The 13507-nt window shown below is 38.4% G+C and overlaps 1 protein-coding gene across 1 annotated transcript; it reads left to right on the top strand.

Moving 5' to 3' along the window:
* Nucleotides 1-11564: 11564 nt before the first annotated feature.
* LOC145937193 (uncharacterized) lies at nt 11565-13036 on the top strand. The gene is made up of 2 exons (XM_083040118.1): nt 11565-11772; nt 11844-13036. Exon 2 carries the CDS (start codon nt 11927-11929, stop codon nt 13025-13027), a length of 1101 nt encoding a protein of 366 aa, XP_082896244.1. The 5' UTR covers nt 11565-11772; nt 11844-11926; the 3' UTR covers nt 13028-13036.
* The last annotated feature ends 471 nt before the right edge of the window (nt 13037-13507 follow it).

The following is a 13507-nucleotide window of genomic DNA, read 5'->3' as shown; positions in this document are numbered from 1 at the left end:
GATAAATGTATATACAAAATTATTCTTTGTTTAGATATTATATTATTTTTTTATATTAGATAATATTAAAGAAATATTTTTTAGATAATATTAGATATTAATAAATATTTTTAGATAATTCTAATAATTCCAGTAAAAACGAAATCAGCGACAATGATTCCATTCCTGAATTAAATAACAGCTTACATGAACAAGGTATAACGCGAAATTCTACATTTTATTTTTTATATTTTCCATTTATAGAACAATATATTAGAAAATAAAGATAAAATTTTCATAAAGTATGTATTTCTAGATGATGATATCAATCAAAATATTGGTGATAATAATTCTATCCTAAATATAAATAAAATTCCTTTTGTCATAGAAGCAGAAGACAATGTTCCTACAAAAGATGATGGTATTACATCTGCAAGTAGTCGTAGTAAGTTATAACATCTATATATTTATACTTAATCCAATGATTTTAACAAGTTATTGTTAAAAAAAAATTGTATATGTACATGTATTAATTATAAAAATAATTTTATCCATACAAGCAAAGTTATACATAGTAAATAAATGGTATGTACTATTGTAACTTGTAACTTTGTAATAAAATTGTAATATTAATGAAGAATAGATAAATAAAATAAGTAGTAATACTAGGCCGGTTCTAACTCAGTGGCAATGAGGGGTGGTGAGGGGCGAGGAGAACCCAGGGCGCGGGGGAATGACGTCACGCGGGGAGGGGGAATGACGTCACGCGGGAGGCGTCCGCGATGTACCGCGAGGGGCCCGCGGGTTGGGGGGGGGGCGTCCGCGATTTTTGAGCCGGGTCCGCGAGGGGTCCGCGGGGAGGGGGTGCGTCCGCGATTTTGGAGCCGGGTACGCGAGGGGTCCGCGGGGAGGGGGAGCGTCCGCGATTTTGGTGCCGGGTCCGCGAGGGTTCCGCGGGGAGGGGGGGAGCGTCCGCGATTTTAGGGTCCGCGGGGAGGGGGGAGCGTCCGCGATTTTGGTGCCGGGTCCGCGAGGGGTCCGCGGGGAGAGAGGAACGCGAAGGAGAGCGCGAGGCGAACGCGAGAGAGAGATGACGCACGCGAAGGAGAGAGATAGCGGTCGCGAGATAGTGCGAGATGGTTAGGTAGCGAGATGACGCGAGGCGTTCGCGAAGGAGAGCGCGAGAGGCGGACGCGAGAGAGACTTTTTTTTTATAATAATATTTATAGTAATTTTTAATTAATAATAAGATTTTAATAGAAGGAAAGGAGAGAGGACTTATTCTAAAATAAATACATTTATTTAATATTTAAAATAATGTTTATTTATAAAATAGGTATGTGTATACACGTGTGATGTGTGTGTGTGTGTGTGTAAATTTAAAATATAATAATACAATAATAATATAAAAATATAAATTAATATAAAATGTAAAATATAATAATACAATAATATAAAAATATAAAATATATAGGGGGATGTGGGGCGGTGTTGAGCGATGGTGATGGTGATGATGAGGTGATGGTGGTTGAAGCAGCAAGCGGAGGCGACGGCTGGGCGGGACTCCTGTATAACACAAAAAAATATTAATAATCTTTAAAATTTTTTATTTATTATAAATTTAAAGAGATACTTACTACATTTATTCCTTCTCAAAGAAGTCGCCATGCTCACAAGGAAATTGCGATATCTTTTTTTTTAATTTTTTTTTTTTTAATATTTTTTTTTATATCGCAGGGGAAATCTCCAAGGAGATATCCTGGTTCCGCGGAGACGGAACTTAGGTTATGTGGGTTTTAGGAAATTATTAGATATTTGAATATGTAGAGTAGCTGTATGACGTTTTCTCAAACCTATTTCTCGTCCATGTATCATCTGGACGATTGAATTCACCGGAGTGTGTCGAAAGCGCAGGAACACTGGTTTCTACGCTTAAGTAACATTTGCGTAGAAATTTTCTTTCTCTTTCAAGTCGCGCGATTCGAGCTGTCCGTGATTGCAAATTTTTAATTAAAAAGTTTTTCGGATTTATTGTCAGGTTTACAAATGTCAATAGTTCTTGTGAGCATTGTCCTTCTAACAAGTCGATACATTCATCACAATCTAACTCCCAGAACAGATAACTCACTTTACCACTTTCAGTCGGACGCACTGCAAAATTTTCTCTTTCCATCACAGCAGCAATTTCTAACAGATCTTTTTCCAGTGATGCAATATATTTCATCAGAGTTACCATCTTCACAGCACTTGCAGAATTCACACTTTAAGTGTTTTAATTTTTAACAGTTTAATGTGTGCAAATAGGACACACACTGCACGATAAAATCTGATTTAGGGAGCATCTACAGTTGCAACACGTTTTCCCTTCAATTAGAGTATATATCATACAGTTTCATACAACCGCACAGCACGAGCATGCAAGTATAAGTCTGCTACTCTATGACACGACACATATATTATAATGTTGCTCCCCTCTTGATTTTAATTCTACATCTCTCTTCATCTCTTCATCTCTTTGTTCTAACTGGAGTATCATCTAACTCATCATTTTTCTACATCTCCAGAGAGTTTTGTCGACTATGTATATCAGACAGGGAAGAAATAATTAAACACAGTTTAACAGTAAAATAATTTATTTGTTGCAAGCATTATAAATAATTTCATTTATAGCACAAGTTATCAATTCACAATCTATAAGTGATTCGCTATTAAACATATTACTATCACGTATCGCCTTTGCGGCATTGCTCACATCGCGGATATTATCACATTGTAAAATATTTACAAATTGGTTAAATTTTTCATTAACACTATGAGTATTCTCACACAACCAGGAATACATATGATCAATACATTTGTTGAAATCGAATAAATGTAGTAACGTTGATGGTTTCATGTACAAAGAATTATCAGATAATGTAATTTTTATAATTTTTGAAGTATACATGTTAACCGCTTCGAGTGTCAGATCACTAATCCATAGCGGAGTTTCAGTTAGCTGCTCAATGTCTGCTCGTTTCCGCATTAGATATTTCCATGTTTCAATAGGTAATATTATTTGATTGCCTCGATTATCACCGAGAGCCAATTCCACATAGGATATTATTCCGACGCTGATTCCTATTTCCAAATATTTGTATGATGTTGGGGTTAAGACGTATCTTCTTCCAAGTATACGAGCCGCACGATGAGATGAAGCGCTACAAAAATTTTATTGGAAATAATTATTTAAAAATCATAATTTAAAAATTCATTTAACAGATAATATTGAAACTTACCCGTCACATTTCTTCTTGCACAAAACATTGCTCTCTTGTACTGGAACGTAATAATTCATGCTGGCGGAGTACATTTTAAAAGAACCTTTTCAATCGAGTGATCAATGTGATACTAAATTATTTTTAAATTTTATCCATAATATCCACTGTGATGGGGTGGAGATTATTGCTGATCCAATATTATTTTCAACCAATCAAAGCACCGATGCACAGCTGCTGCTATGACATCAGTCCCAGGTGTTCAAAATGCAGCATATTCAACATTTTCAAGCGCCGATGCGCGGCTGCTATGACATCATCCTCAAATGAAATGTTAGAATTATTGTCAAGGTCAAAATGTGCAAAATGCAACATGTTCAAAATTTTCAAGCGCCGATGCGCGGCTGCTATGACATCATCCTCAAATGAAATGTTAGAATTATTGTCAAGGTCAAAATGTGCAAAAATGCAACATATTCAAAATTTTCAAGCGCCGATGCACGGCTGCTATCACCTTGAGATGAATCTTGCGAAATGTGCTAAATGTATCACGAGCGCCAATGCACCGGCTGCTGTCATCCCCCAGGTGTTCACAATTAGTTTATTAGCAAAATGTGCAAAATTGCAATTTTCAAACAGCTGCATGGTCGCTATGACACCATCCTTAATGAAATATTAGACGCAAAATGTATCAATTTCAAGGCCGATGAGCCGCACGTGACAAAATCGCAACATACTCGAGTTTTTCAAGTGTCAGTGATCAAATAAAAATGCTGGTAAGGAGGCATACTCTGTCAGTATCTTTGTCAGAGGTTCAAGAAGTGCATCTCGAGTAAAGAAATATGGCGCAATTGGAAGCAAGTTTGTTGGAGCAAGCCACAAGGGTGAATTCGGTGGAAGAATATATTGTGTGGGAGCAGCAATGTGACGAATACATCGAATCACTGGAAGAACAAAGTCGAATAAAACGTCCACGATTACCGATCGGAGTTCGACAATCGCTTGTCTCTCAAATCGCGCGTCTCGAAGAGTTGAAGAATTCGGTACGCAGACGTTTTGTACACGCAGGTGCCGGAAACAGTTCGCGAGACATCGGACTCATATGGCGAGAGATTGATACGGCGTTCGAGAGCCGCATCTTGACTGGTGCGGTGATAAACAGCAACCACATCGAACCTCGTCAATTTCTAGAGGAGGTCAAAGACATTGTGATCGGACACGTGCAAAAAGTATTGCAAAAATACCCTAGTGTGAAAGTGAACACTATGTTTAATAGCGAGTTCGTGTCGGGCGATAAGCGTGCTAATAAAACTATCAATACGAAAAACTTTGAAATCTTTCACACCTCCGATTTGCGTGAATGGTACGAGCGCCGCATTATCGAGCCCACGCTAGCATCGCTAGAAGAATTTCAGGAACGCGATAGTGGTTGGGCATTGTCGCGAATAATCAATTTAATTGTAAATATAAACAAGTATAATCCAATGCGTGCGGGATGTCACATTAAATTACCGCGAGAAATAATGAACAAAAGAGCAGTGGTTAATGTGCAATCAAAAGACAATGCATGTTTTGCGTGGGCGGTGGTCGCTGCTCTGTACCCCGCCGAAAGAAATGTGGAACGGGAATCATCATATCCGCATTACACAACAGTGCTGAATCTCCAAGACATTGAGTTTTCAGTGACTGTGAATCAAATTAAAAAGTTTGAAGTTCATAATAACATTTCGATAAATGTGTACAGCATCGAAGAAAAGAACATTGTCTCGATACGTCTCAGCGAACAAAAGAGAGAGAAACACGTCAACCTACTTTACGTGGAAGATCATAACAGCGTAGGTCATTTCGCATGGATCAAGAATCTTTCCAGGCTTGTCAGTTCGCAATTGAGCAAAAAAGATCACAAGAAATATATCTGCGATTGGTACGTATATTTATTGCAAATTATATAAATAAATGTGCAATTGTTTATAATTGTTATTTTACAGATGTCTGCATTATTCTGAAGACAAACTGCAATCACATATGGTAGACTGCGGAGAGATGAATGACTGCGCTATCCGATTACCGAGCGATAAGGACAAGCTCGCGTTCAACAACTTTAATCGCAAAGAGCGACTTCCTTTTGTCGTATACGCTGACCTCGAATGTGTGCTGACAAAGACGGATAAGAAGGAAAAAGAAAAGAATTTATATCAACATCACCAAGTATTTAGTGTAGCATATTATTTACATTGCTCATATGACGATTCATTATCCGAGTATTATTCTCGTCGTAGTGTAGATTGCGTTTCGTAGTTTTCCGAACAACTACAAAATTTAGCGATACGCGTAAAGAATATTTTAGCAACTAACGTCCCCATGGTAAATTTAACATCAGACGAGTGGGAAAAATTTCATAGCGCGACACATTGTCATATATGTGAGAAACCATTCACGCAAGATGACGATACACGCGTACGCGATCATTGCCATCTGACCGGGCGGTACAGAGGTCCAGCACACTCAAATTGCAACTTAAATTATAAAAACTCTTTTTGTATTCCAATAGTATTTCATAATTTATCCGGTTACGACTCACATTTCACAATTAAGGAAATAGCTACAGCGTTCGAAGGGGTTCGAATTACTTCCAATAACTAAAGAAAAATATATATCATTTACAAAAAATGTTCAAATTGCAGAAGACAAATCCAGAAATATTAAATCACGTTTTATCGATTCATATAAATTTCTCAATACTAGTCTCGACAAATTGGCATCATTTCTAAGTAACGATAAACTCAAAAATTTACAATTGAAATTTCAAAATTTATCTACCGAAAATTTCAATTTATTAACACGGAAAGGTGTCTTTCCATATGAATACATCAACTGTTTTGAAAGGTTGCATGATACGTGTCTACCACCGCGCGAATCGTTTTATAGTTCCTTGACCGGCGACACTGTATCCGAGAACGATTACGCGCACGCTGAAAACGTATGGGAGCGGTTCTCCGTTCGAACGCTGGGCGAATATAGCGACTTATATTTAAAAACTGATGTTATGTTATTAGCCGACATTTTTGAAAATTTCCGGGATAAATGTATCGAGAGTTATGGGCTCGACCCCGCGTATTACTATACACTCCCCGGGTATACGTGGGACGCCATGTTAAAGCACACAAAAATTACGTTCGAATTACTTACAGACGTTGACATGGTAATGTTTATCGAACGCGGTATACGCGGTGGATTGAGTCAATGTTCAAACAGATATGTACACGCTAATAACAAGTATATGCAGTCGTACGATCCATTGAAACTATCTTCATATCTAATATATTTCGATGTAAATAATTTGTATGGATGGGCAATGTGTCAACCATTGCCTTATGCTGATTTTCAATGAGTCGATGTATTTAATTTCGACACATCATCTATCGCGCTCGATTCACCCACAGGCTACATCCTCGAGGTAGATTTAAAATATCCGCGACATCTTCACGACACGCACACCGACCTACCGTTTTGCCCGACACGCGACAAGCCGCCAGGCAAGCGGGAAGATAAGCTTCTCGCAACGCTATACGACAAGAAGCGATATGTGATACACTACCGCAACTTGCAGCAATGTACGCGTCACGGCCTTCGCGTTGCAAAAATACATCGCATATTACAATTCGCGCAATCTCCATGGCTTCGAAATTATATCGAACTTAATACGCAATTTAGAACGCAAGCAAAAAATAATTTTGAAAAAAATTTATATAAATTGATGAATAATGCAGTATTCGGCAAAACGATGGAAAATGTGCGTAATCGGGTTGATGTAAAACTTATCACACATTGGGAAGGAAGACACAATGCAGAGGCAATGATTGCGAAACCATATTTCCACAGTAGAAGCATCTTTTCTGAAAATCTAATCGCTGTCGAATTACGCAAACTCGAGGTAAAATTTTATAAATCAATCTATGTTGGCATGTGCATACTCGACATCTCCAAAACATGTTTATATGAATTTCATCATGAGTATATGTCACCGCTGTATCGTGACAGATACCGGGTAATGTACACCGACACAGACAGCCTAATATACCACATCGAATGCGAAGATGTGTATGAGAATATAAAGCGCAACCTCGACAAATTTGATACGAGCGATTACACTGCGGACAATGTGTACGGTATACCGCTCGTGAATAAAAAGGTATCTGGTCTAATGAAAGATGAAAACAACGGTACGATAATGACTGAATTTGTAGGACTTAGAGCAAAAATGTATGCATTACGAGTGGATGGTAAGAAAGATACCAAAAAAGGTGTCAAGAGTAACGTTGTCGCGAGAACGATAACGTTTGATGATTACACGCGGTGTTTGAATGAAGAGATTGAAATGACACGTAGGCAGTCATGTATAAGATCGAAATTGCATAAAGTATACACCATTCGCGAGACGAAAATTGCTCTAAGTCCTCACGATGACAAGCGGTATATCATACCTGAAACCACTGATACATTACCATGGGGACATTATAAAATATCTTTGTAAATAATATTTGTTGTAAAAACTGTATAGTATATGTATATTATATGTATATTTGTATTGATTTATAAAATTATTAGATAAATATATTATAAAATAAACAGTGTCCAGATATTTTAAATAAATGTTTATAATACATTATTTTATGTATCCATGAGTTGTGTTAATTGGTGGTCGAATCATCACAATGAATCACCACACCCTTTTATTGAATAAATTTTTATTGAATAAATCTTTTTATTGAAATAATATTCTCTTGGTTCTCTCATTTTCCTCACACACATACAAGTATTATATATCCGCACGTGCTCGTATTAATTTCAGTATGCGACAGCTTTCTTATATTATAATTTTAAATTTAGTCGATCGAGGTACGAACGTGGTTCGAAAGTGGTTCGAAGGTGGTTGATCGAGGTGCGAACGTGATTCGAAAGTGGTTCGAAGGTGGTTGATCGAACCTCGATCAACCACCACCACTTTCGACCTCCTCGCTCAGCGCTCTAGAGATTGCAGAATGGTGAAAAATTACGAATGATTGAAAATCGACCCGAGACCTCGCTCGACGTAACCCGGCGCCATCCTGACTCGAATCCATCCCGACCGCCCTCCATCCTGACCCGGGAATGAGAGTTTTTCCCAAATTGTCGACACTTTGCGATTCAAACGCCAAAAGTCAAGTTGATTGTAAATTTTATGAAAAAATTTCACGTTTCGAGGGATCTAGGGATATTTTGGTAAATGGACAAACACTTTCTCGGACCCGTTGGATAATTCGTACTCGTTTCAACGTTTCCTCGAATCGCGCGAATGTTTGAAAAACTTTGGCGGCGAAGCGAGCTATCGGCTACACTTTGGGGGATTCGGCGGGGCGAAGCCCCCCAGTACTCGGGCGTAAGGCTCCGCCCCTTCCCCCGCCTATGACATAGCTACTAGAAATTTCAACAACTGGAATGCGTGCGTATCCGACTCTTGGTTTATCAAGTTTGTCGCCACTCTCTCTCCCCCTCTCTCTCTCACTCCCCCGCTCCCTCTCCCTCCCTTTCACCCCCTCTCCCTCCCTCCCACCCCCTCTCCCCCTCCCACCCCCTCTCCCTCCCTTTCCCTCCCCTTCCCCCTCTCTCCCTCTCCCCCCCTCTCTCTAGCTCTAACTCTGAAGCTCTCGTCCGTTTAACGACCAAGTCCCAAGTATTGGCTACTCTACGCCAGATATTCCAAGTCTCATCCGACTCACAGTTTTCCAACTTGTCCAAGTCCACCGAGTAATCCGAGATTTCCGAGTTGGCGCAGCACCGTCAGCCGTCCAAGAGCGACATGTCGAAAATCCATGTACGAGTCGACGACGTTTTTAAGATTTATAGTATTTCAAATTTGTATCTCGTTAAGTATGAGAGGTACAATTATCTTCTTTTGCGATCGAGTAGGTACCACCGAGGAGCCCGTAGGACCGTGGTAGTTTCGTCCCAATATATTTGTTGGAAAAAATATAATTAAATAAAGACGATAATACTTGGCAAATTTCAATCTCGAAAAGTACAGGTCGCACAGCTGTCTCCCTTGGCGACCAAGTAGGTACCATTGAACTCTATCGATCCCCCGAGTTTCATCCCTTCGTCTCTGTATATAAAAATAAAATTAAATAAAAAGGAAAATATTATGAAAATTAATATCTCGCAAAGTATCAGACGCACCGCCATCTCCCTTTGCGTGCAACTAGGTATCGATAGCCCCCTCCTATCCTGTAAGTTTCGTCCCAATATGTTTGATAGAAAATATTGAATTAAATAAAAAGGAATAAATTTTGAAATTTAATATCTCGAAAACTATACATAGCACAGCCATCTCTCTTGGCGACAAAGTAGGTATCGTTAAACTCCTTGTACCCTGCGAGTTTCGTCCCTCTATCTTTGATAGAAAAATTATAATTAAATAAAAACGAAAAAACTTTGAAAATTTATATCTCGGAAACTAAACATCGCACAGCCATGTCTGTTGGCGACAAAGTAGGTATCGTTAAACTCCTTGTACTCTGCGAGTTTCGCTCTTCTGCCTTTGATAGAAAAATTGTAATTAAATAATAACGAAAATACTTGTAAAATTAATATCTCGAAAACTATACATCGCACAGCCAGTCTGTTGGCGACAAAGTAGGTATCGTTAAACTCCTTGTACCCTGCGAGTTTCGTCCTTCTATCTTTGATAGAAAAATTATAATTAAATAAAAAGGAAAATAAACTTTGAAAATTTATATCTCTGAAAGTATCGGTCGCACAGCGATGGGGTTTCGCGTGATGCAAAGTACCATTGGCCCGTTGAAATCCACACACTTTCGTCCCTCGATAATGCAAAATAAATTTAATAATAACGAAAAAAAAAAAAAAATTTTGTTTTTAAATTTATTTTATGAACATGAACGCGCTCGCTAACGTGATCCAACGCGCCTATAACCACTAATCTGCGACGCACCGTTCTCGAGATATCGGAATTTTGAAAATCGACCAATCACGCGCGAGAAGCTCTCTACGAACGTAGACGGACCCCGTTGAAAAAAATCTTCCATCGCTAACCGTTTCCGAGATATCGCTATTTTTGAAAACCTACCAATCACGAGCGAGAACCCTCCATCGAGCCTAGACCGACCCCACGGTTCAAATTCATGGATCTCGTCGAGTTTCAGAGACGCGGTGTTTCGAAAATCTCGGTTCTCTTACGATATTCCAAGATTCAACCCCTCAAGGGGGTGAGGTAAACCGGAGAGAGGGGAGAATGATCCCATTGGATAGAGCATCCTTGGAACTTGAGAAAAGCCCTCTTGTTCGAAAGCCGTATCTCGCTCCGTTCCAAAGTTGCCAAAATACCCCCTCTCCACCCCCCCTGTCGCCACAGGGGGTCGGGGATGGTACCGTTGGATAGAGGGTCCCTGGATCTAGAGAAAAGCACTCTTGGTCCAAGGCCGTATCTCGCTCCGTTCAAAAGTTGCCAAAACATCCCCCTCCACCACCCCCTGTCGCCCCAGGGGCTCGGGGATGGTACCATTGGATAGAGGGTCCCTGGATCTATAGAAAAGCATTTTTGGTCCAAGGCCGTATCTCGCTCCGTTTGGAAGATACAAAATGAACAAGGTCGAGCGAGCTCGAAAATTCGGCTATCCATCTGGGGATTCCAGAGCGTACCGTGTCGGTGCGTGTTTTCGTAAATAACAATTTTTCGACACTTTCGAAACTTCAAACGCCCATAACTCGGGAACCCGTGGGGCTACGAGGTCGCGCCAAGGCTCGTTGGAAAGGGCTTGAATGCAGCTTTCCAACGAGCCTTGGCGCGACCTTGTAGCTCGACGCGTTTCAAGGTTACGGGACCTTGAAGAGGACAGGAGATCCTAAAATTACGTATCTCGAGAACGGTGAGAGATACGAGGTTCGATCAAAGGACCTTTTTTGTTTCTCGGGTAATCCCGAAGGGGGACTTGGCCCGACCTCGTATCTCTCGCCGTTCTCGAGTTACGGCGACTCGACACTTTTAGCGTCTCGCCTGGTGTAATAATATAATTTTTCTTCTGTTACAGATTATCATTGCGATATTCTTCATTGTTGCGATATCTGCGATTTACCAGGCTCTCAACACCAGTCTTTTTTAAGACTATCAGTCTTTTTAAAGACTATTACGGCGGCCTTGTTTGGCGACATAGATAAGTAACCCTTTTTCAAATATATTTATATATATATATATATATATGTAAAGAGAATATACTCTCTTTAAATTTAGCGCGCTTAGTATGCCCCGCGCGCGCTTCTAGGACACCTGTTAGATGTCTCGTCGAGTATAGAAGTAATCGACAGCTAAGTAAAAAGAGATAGAGAGATATGGATAGATAGATAGAAGAAAGATAAGAAAGAGCACGTGCTAGAATAAGTAATATAAAGATAATCCATTATAAACAATATAGTCGGTAAAAGCAGAGTTGTGAAAGAGAGACGAATAATTGACCTTAATTGTCGTTTCTCTTATTTACAGGTAACTTGTAAATTTTGTACATATATAGTAAATAATAATATCAGTTATAATATAAAAACTCTTATTTACAGAGAAACTGATTTGGTCTGTTTATTCCGACAATCCCAACTTCTGATATAAAGAAACATTATAAAACGACAATTTTCGTCACAAAATGAAATTAAAATTTGAGTTCAGGGCGGTGGCTTCCCCAAAGGACAGTAAAACTACAGTGATAGCCATAACCTCAATTGGTACAGAACAAGGAGAAAAATATGCTATACCAGATGAATTCATCTATGCAGATTTTCATGAGGAATTAAAAAATACGAATGCTTTCAAAAAGGTAAGAGAGTCACTAGGAAAAAGGTACGACGAGTTGAAAATATGGATAACGCTGTCAGAAAAATTGCAAAAGATATATTTGGATGATGAAGGAAATATCCAGTTTGGAGGAAAATATTTAAAACAAATATTTCAAGAGAATATTAAAGAACACTCAGACTTGGCAAAGATACTGGAAAAATTAATTGAAAAATCAGAAAAGAAAGAAGAGGAAAAAAACTTAAAACATATTGTAGATAAATTTGTATTAGAAAAATTTAATTATAAAACATCTAATGTTAGACAATGGTTAGACACATTTGAAAAAGAATGTGCAAGATTTAAAATAGAAAAAGACGAAACCAAAATCGAATTATTGAGATTATTTTTGGATGGGACGTGCCAAGACTGGTACACTTCTACAATAATAAAAGGAGAACATAAAAACGATTGGCATGGATGGAAACAGGTATTAATAGAAACCTTTTCAGGTAAAGGATGGAGTAGCAGAACATATGCTCATTATTTTAAGTACAAAGAAGGTTCACTAGTACAATATGCGATAAAGAAAGAACGACTTTTATTAGAAATAAATAAGGACATGGACGCTGACACAATGATAGATAGGATTGCATTTGGTTTGCCAGAATTTATTAGAGAGAAAATTGACAGGAACGAAATGGAAAATACGAAAGATTTAATTAAGGAATTACAAAAGCTCGAAGGAATAACGGATAAAAAGAAAATATTTAAAAAAGAAAGTAAACCAGAACACAAAGTTAGAAATGAAGAAAAAAAACCATGTAAGACATGTGAGGATATGGGTAAAGGTGTAAGATACCACCCAGAAGAGAAATGCTGGTTTAAACTAGAAAAAAAAGAGAAACCCAAAGCTATAGGGAGCAATTCAGTAATAGAAGCAGATCTAAGTACAAAAACAAAAAACGAATAGTCACACCATTGATCAAACTTAAGATGCTAGTTGAGAATAAGATGGAGATAATGGGAACATATGACCCGGGTTCTCAGGTCTCCTTAATAAACTCGAAGTGGATAAAGATAAGAGATAATAGAGAAGATGTAAACAAAATATTCTTAAAGTCTGTCAATGGTGTGAATCATACAAATGGATTGGTAAGAATAAGAATAAAAATATTTAATATAGAAAAGGAAGTAGATGTATACATAGTTGAAAGAGAGGATTTCGAAGATTTCATAGTAGGATTAGATTTAATTCCCATGTTCAAGTTGAGGTTGAATGAAAATTTAGAAGTTTCACAGAAAATAGAAAAAGAGATAGAAAAACCAAAGATAATTTTAAGTGAAATAAAGAGTAAAGCTATAAATGGTTCGGTTAATTTTAATGAACATGTGGAAACAGGGGAATTCCAAACAAAGATAGAACATTTAAATAGAAATAAAAAGATTAAGA

The sequence above is a fragment of the Prenolepis imparis genome, unplaced genomic scaffold (genome assembly GCF_030444845.1).
Source record: "Prenolepis imparis isolate NDT839.2.m4 unplaced genomic scaffold, iyPreImpa1.0 SCAF_6, whole genome shotgun sequence".
In the NCBI taxonomy this organism is placed as follows: Eukaryota; Metazoa; Arthropoda; class Insecta; order Hymenoptera; family Formicidae; genus Prenolepis; species Prenolepis imparis.
The sequence above is the reverse complement of the archived record's forward strand: the minus strand, read 5'-3'. Positions and strand labels throughout refer to the sequence as shown.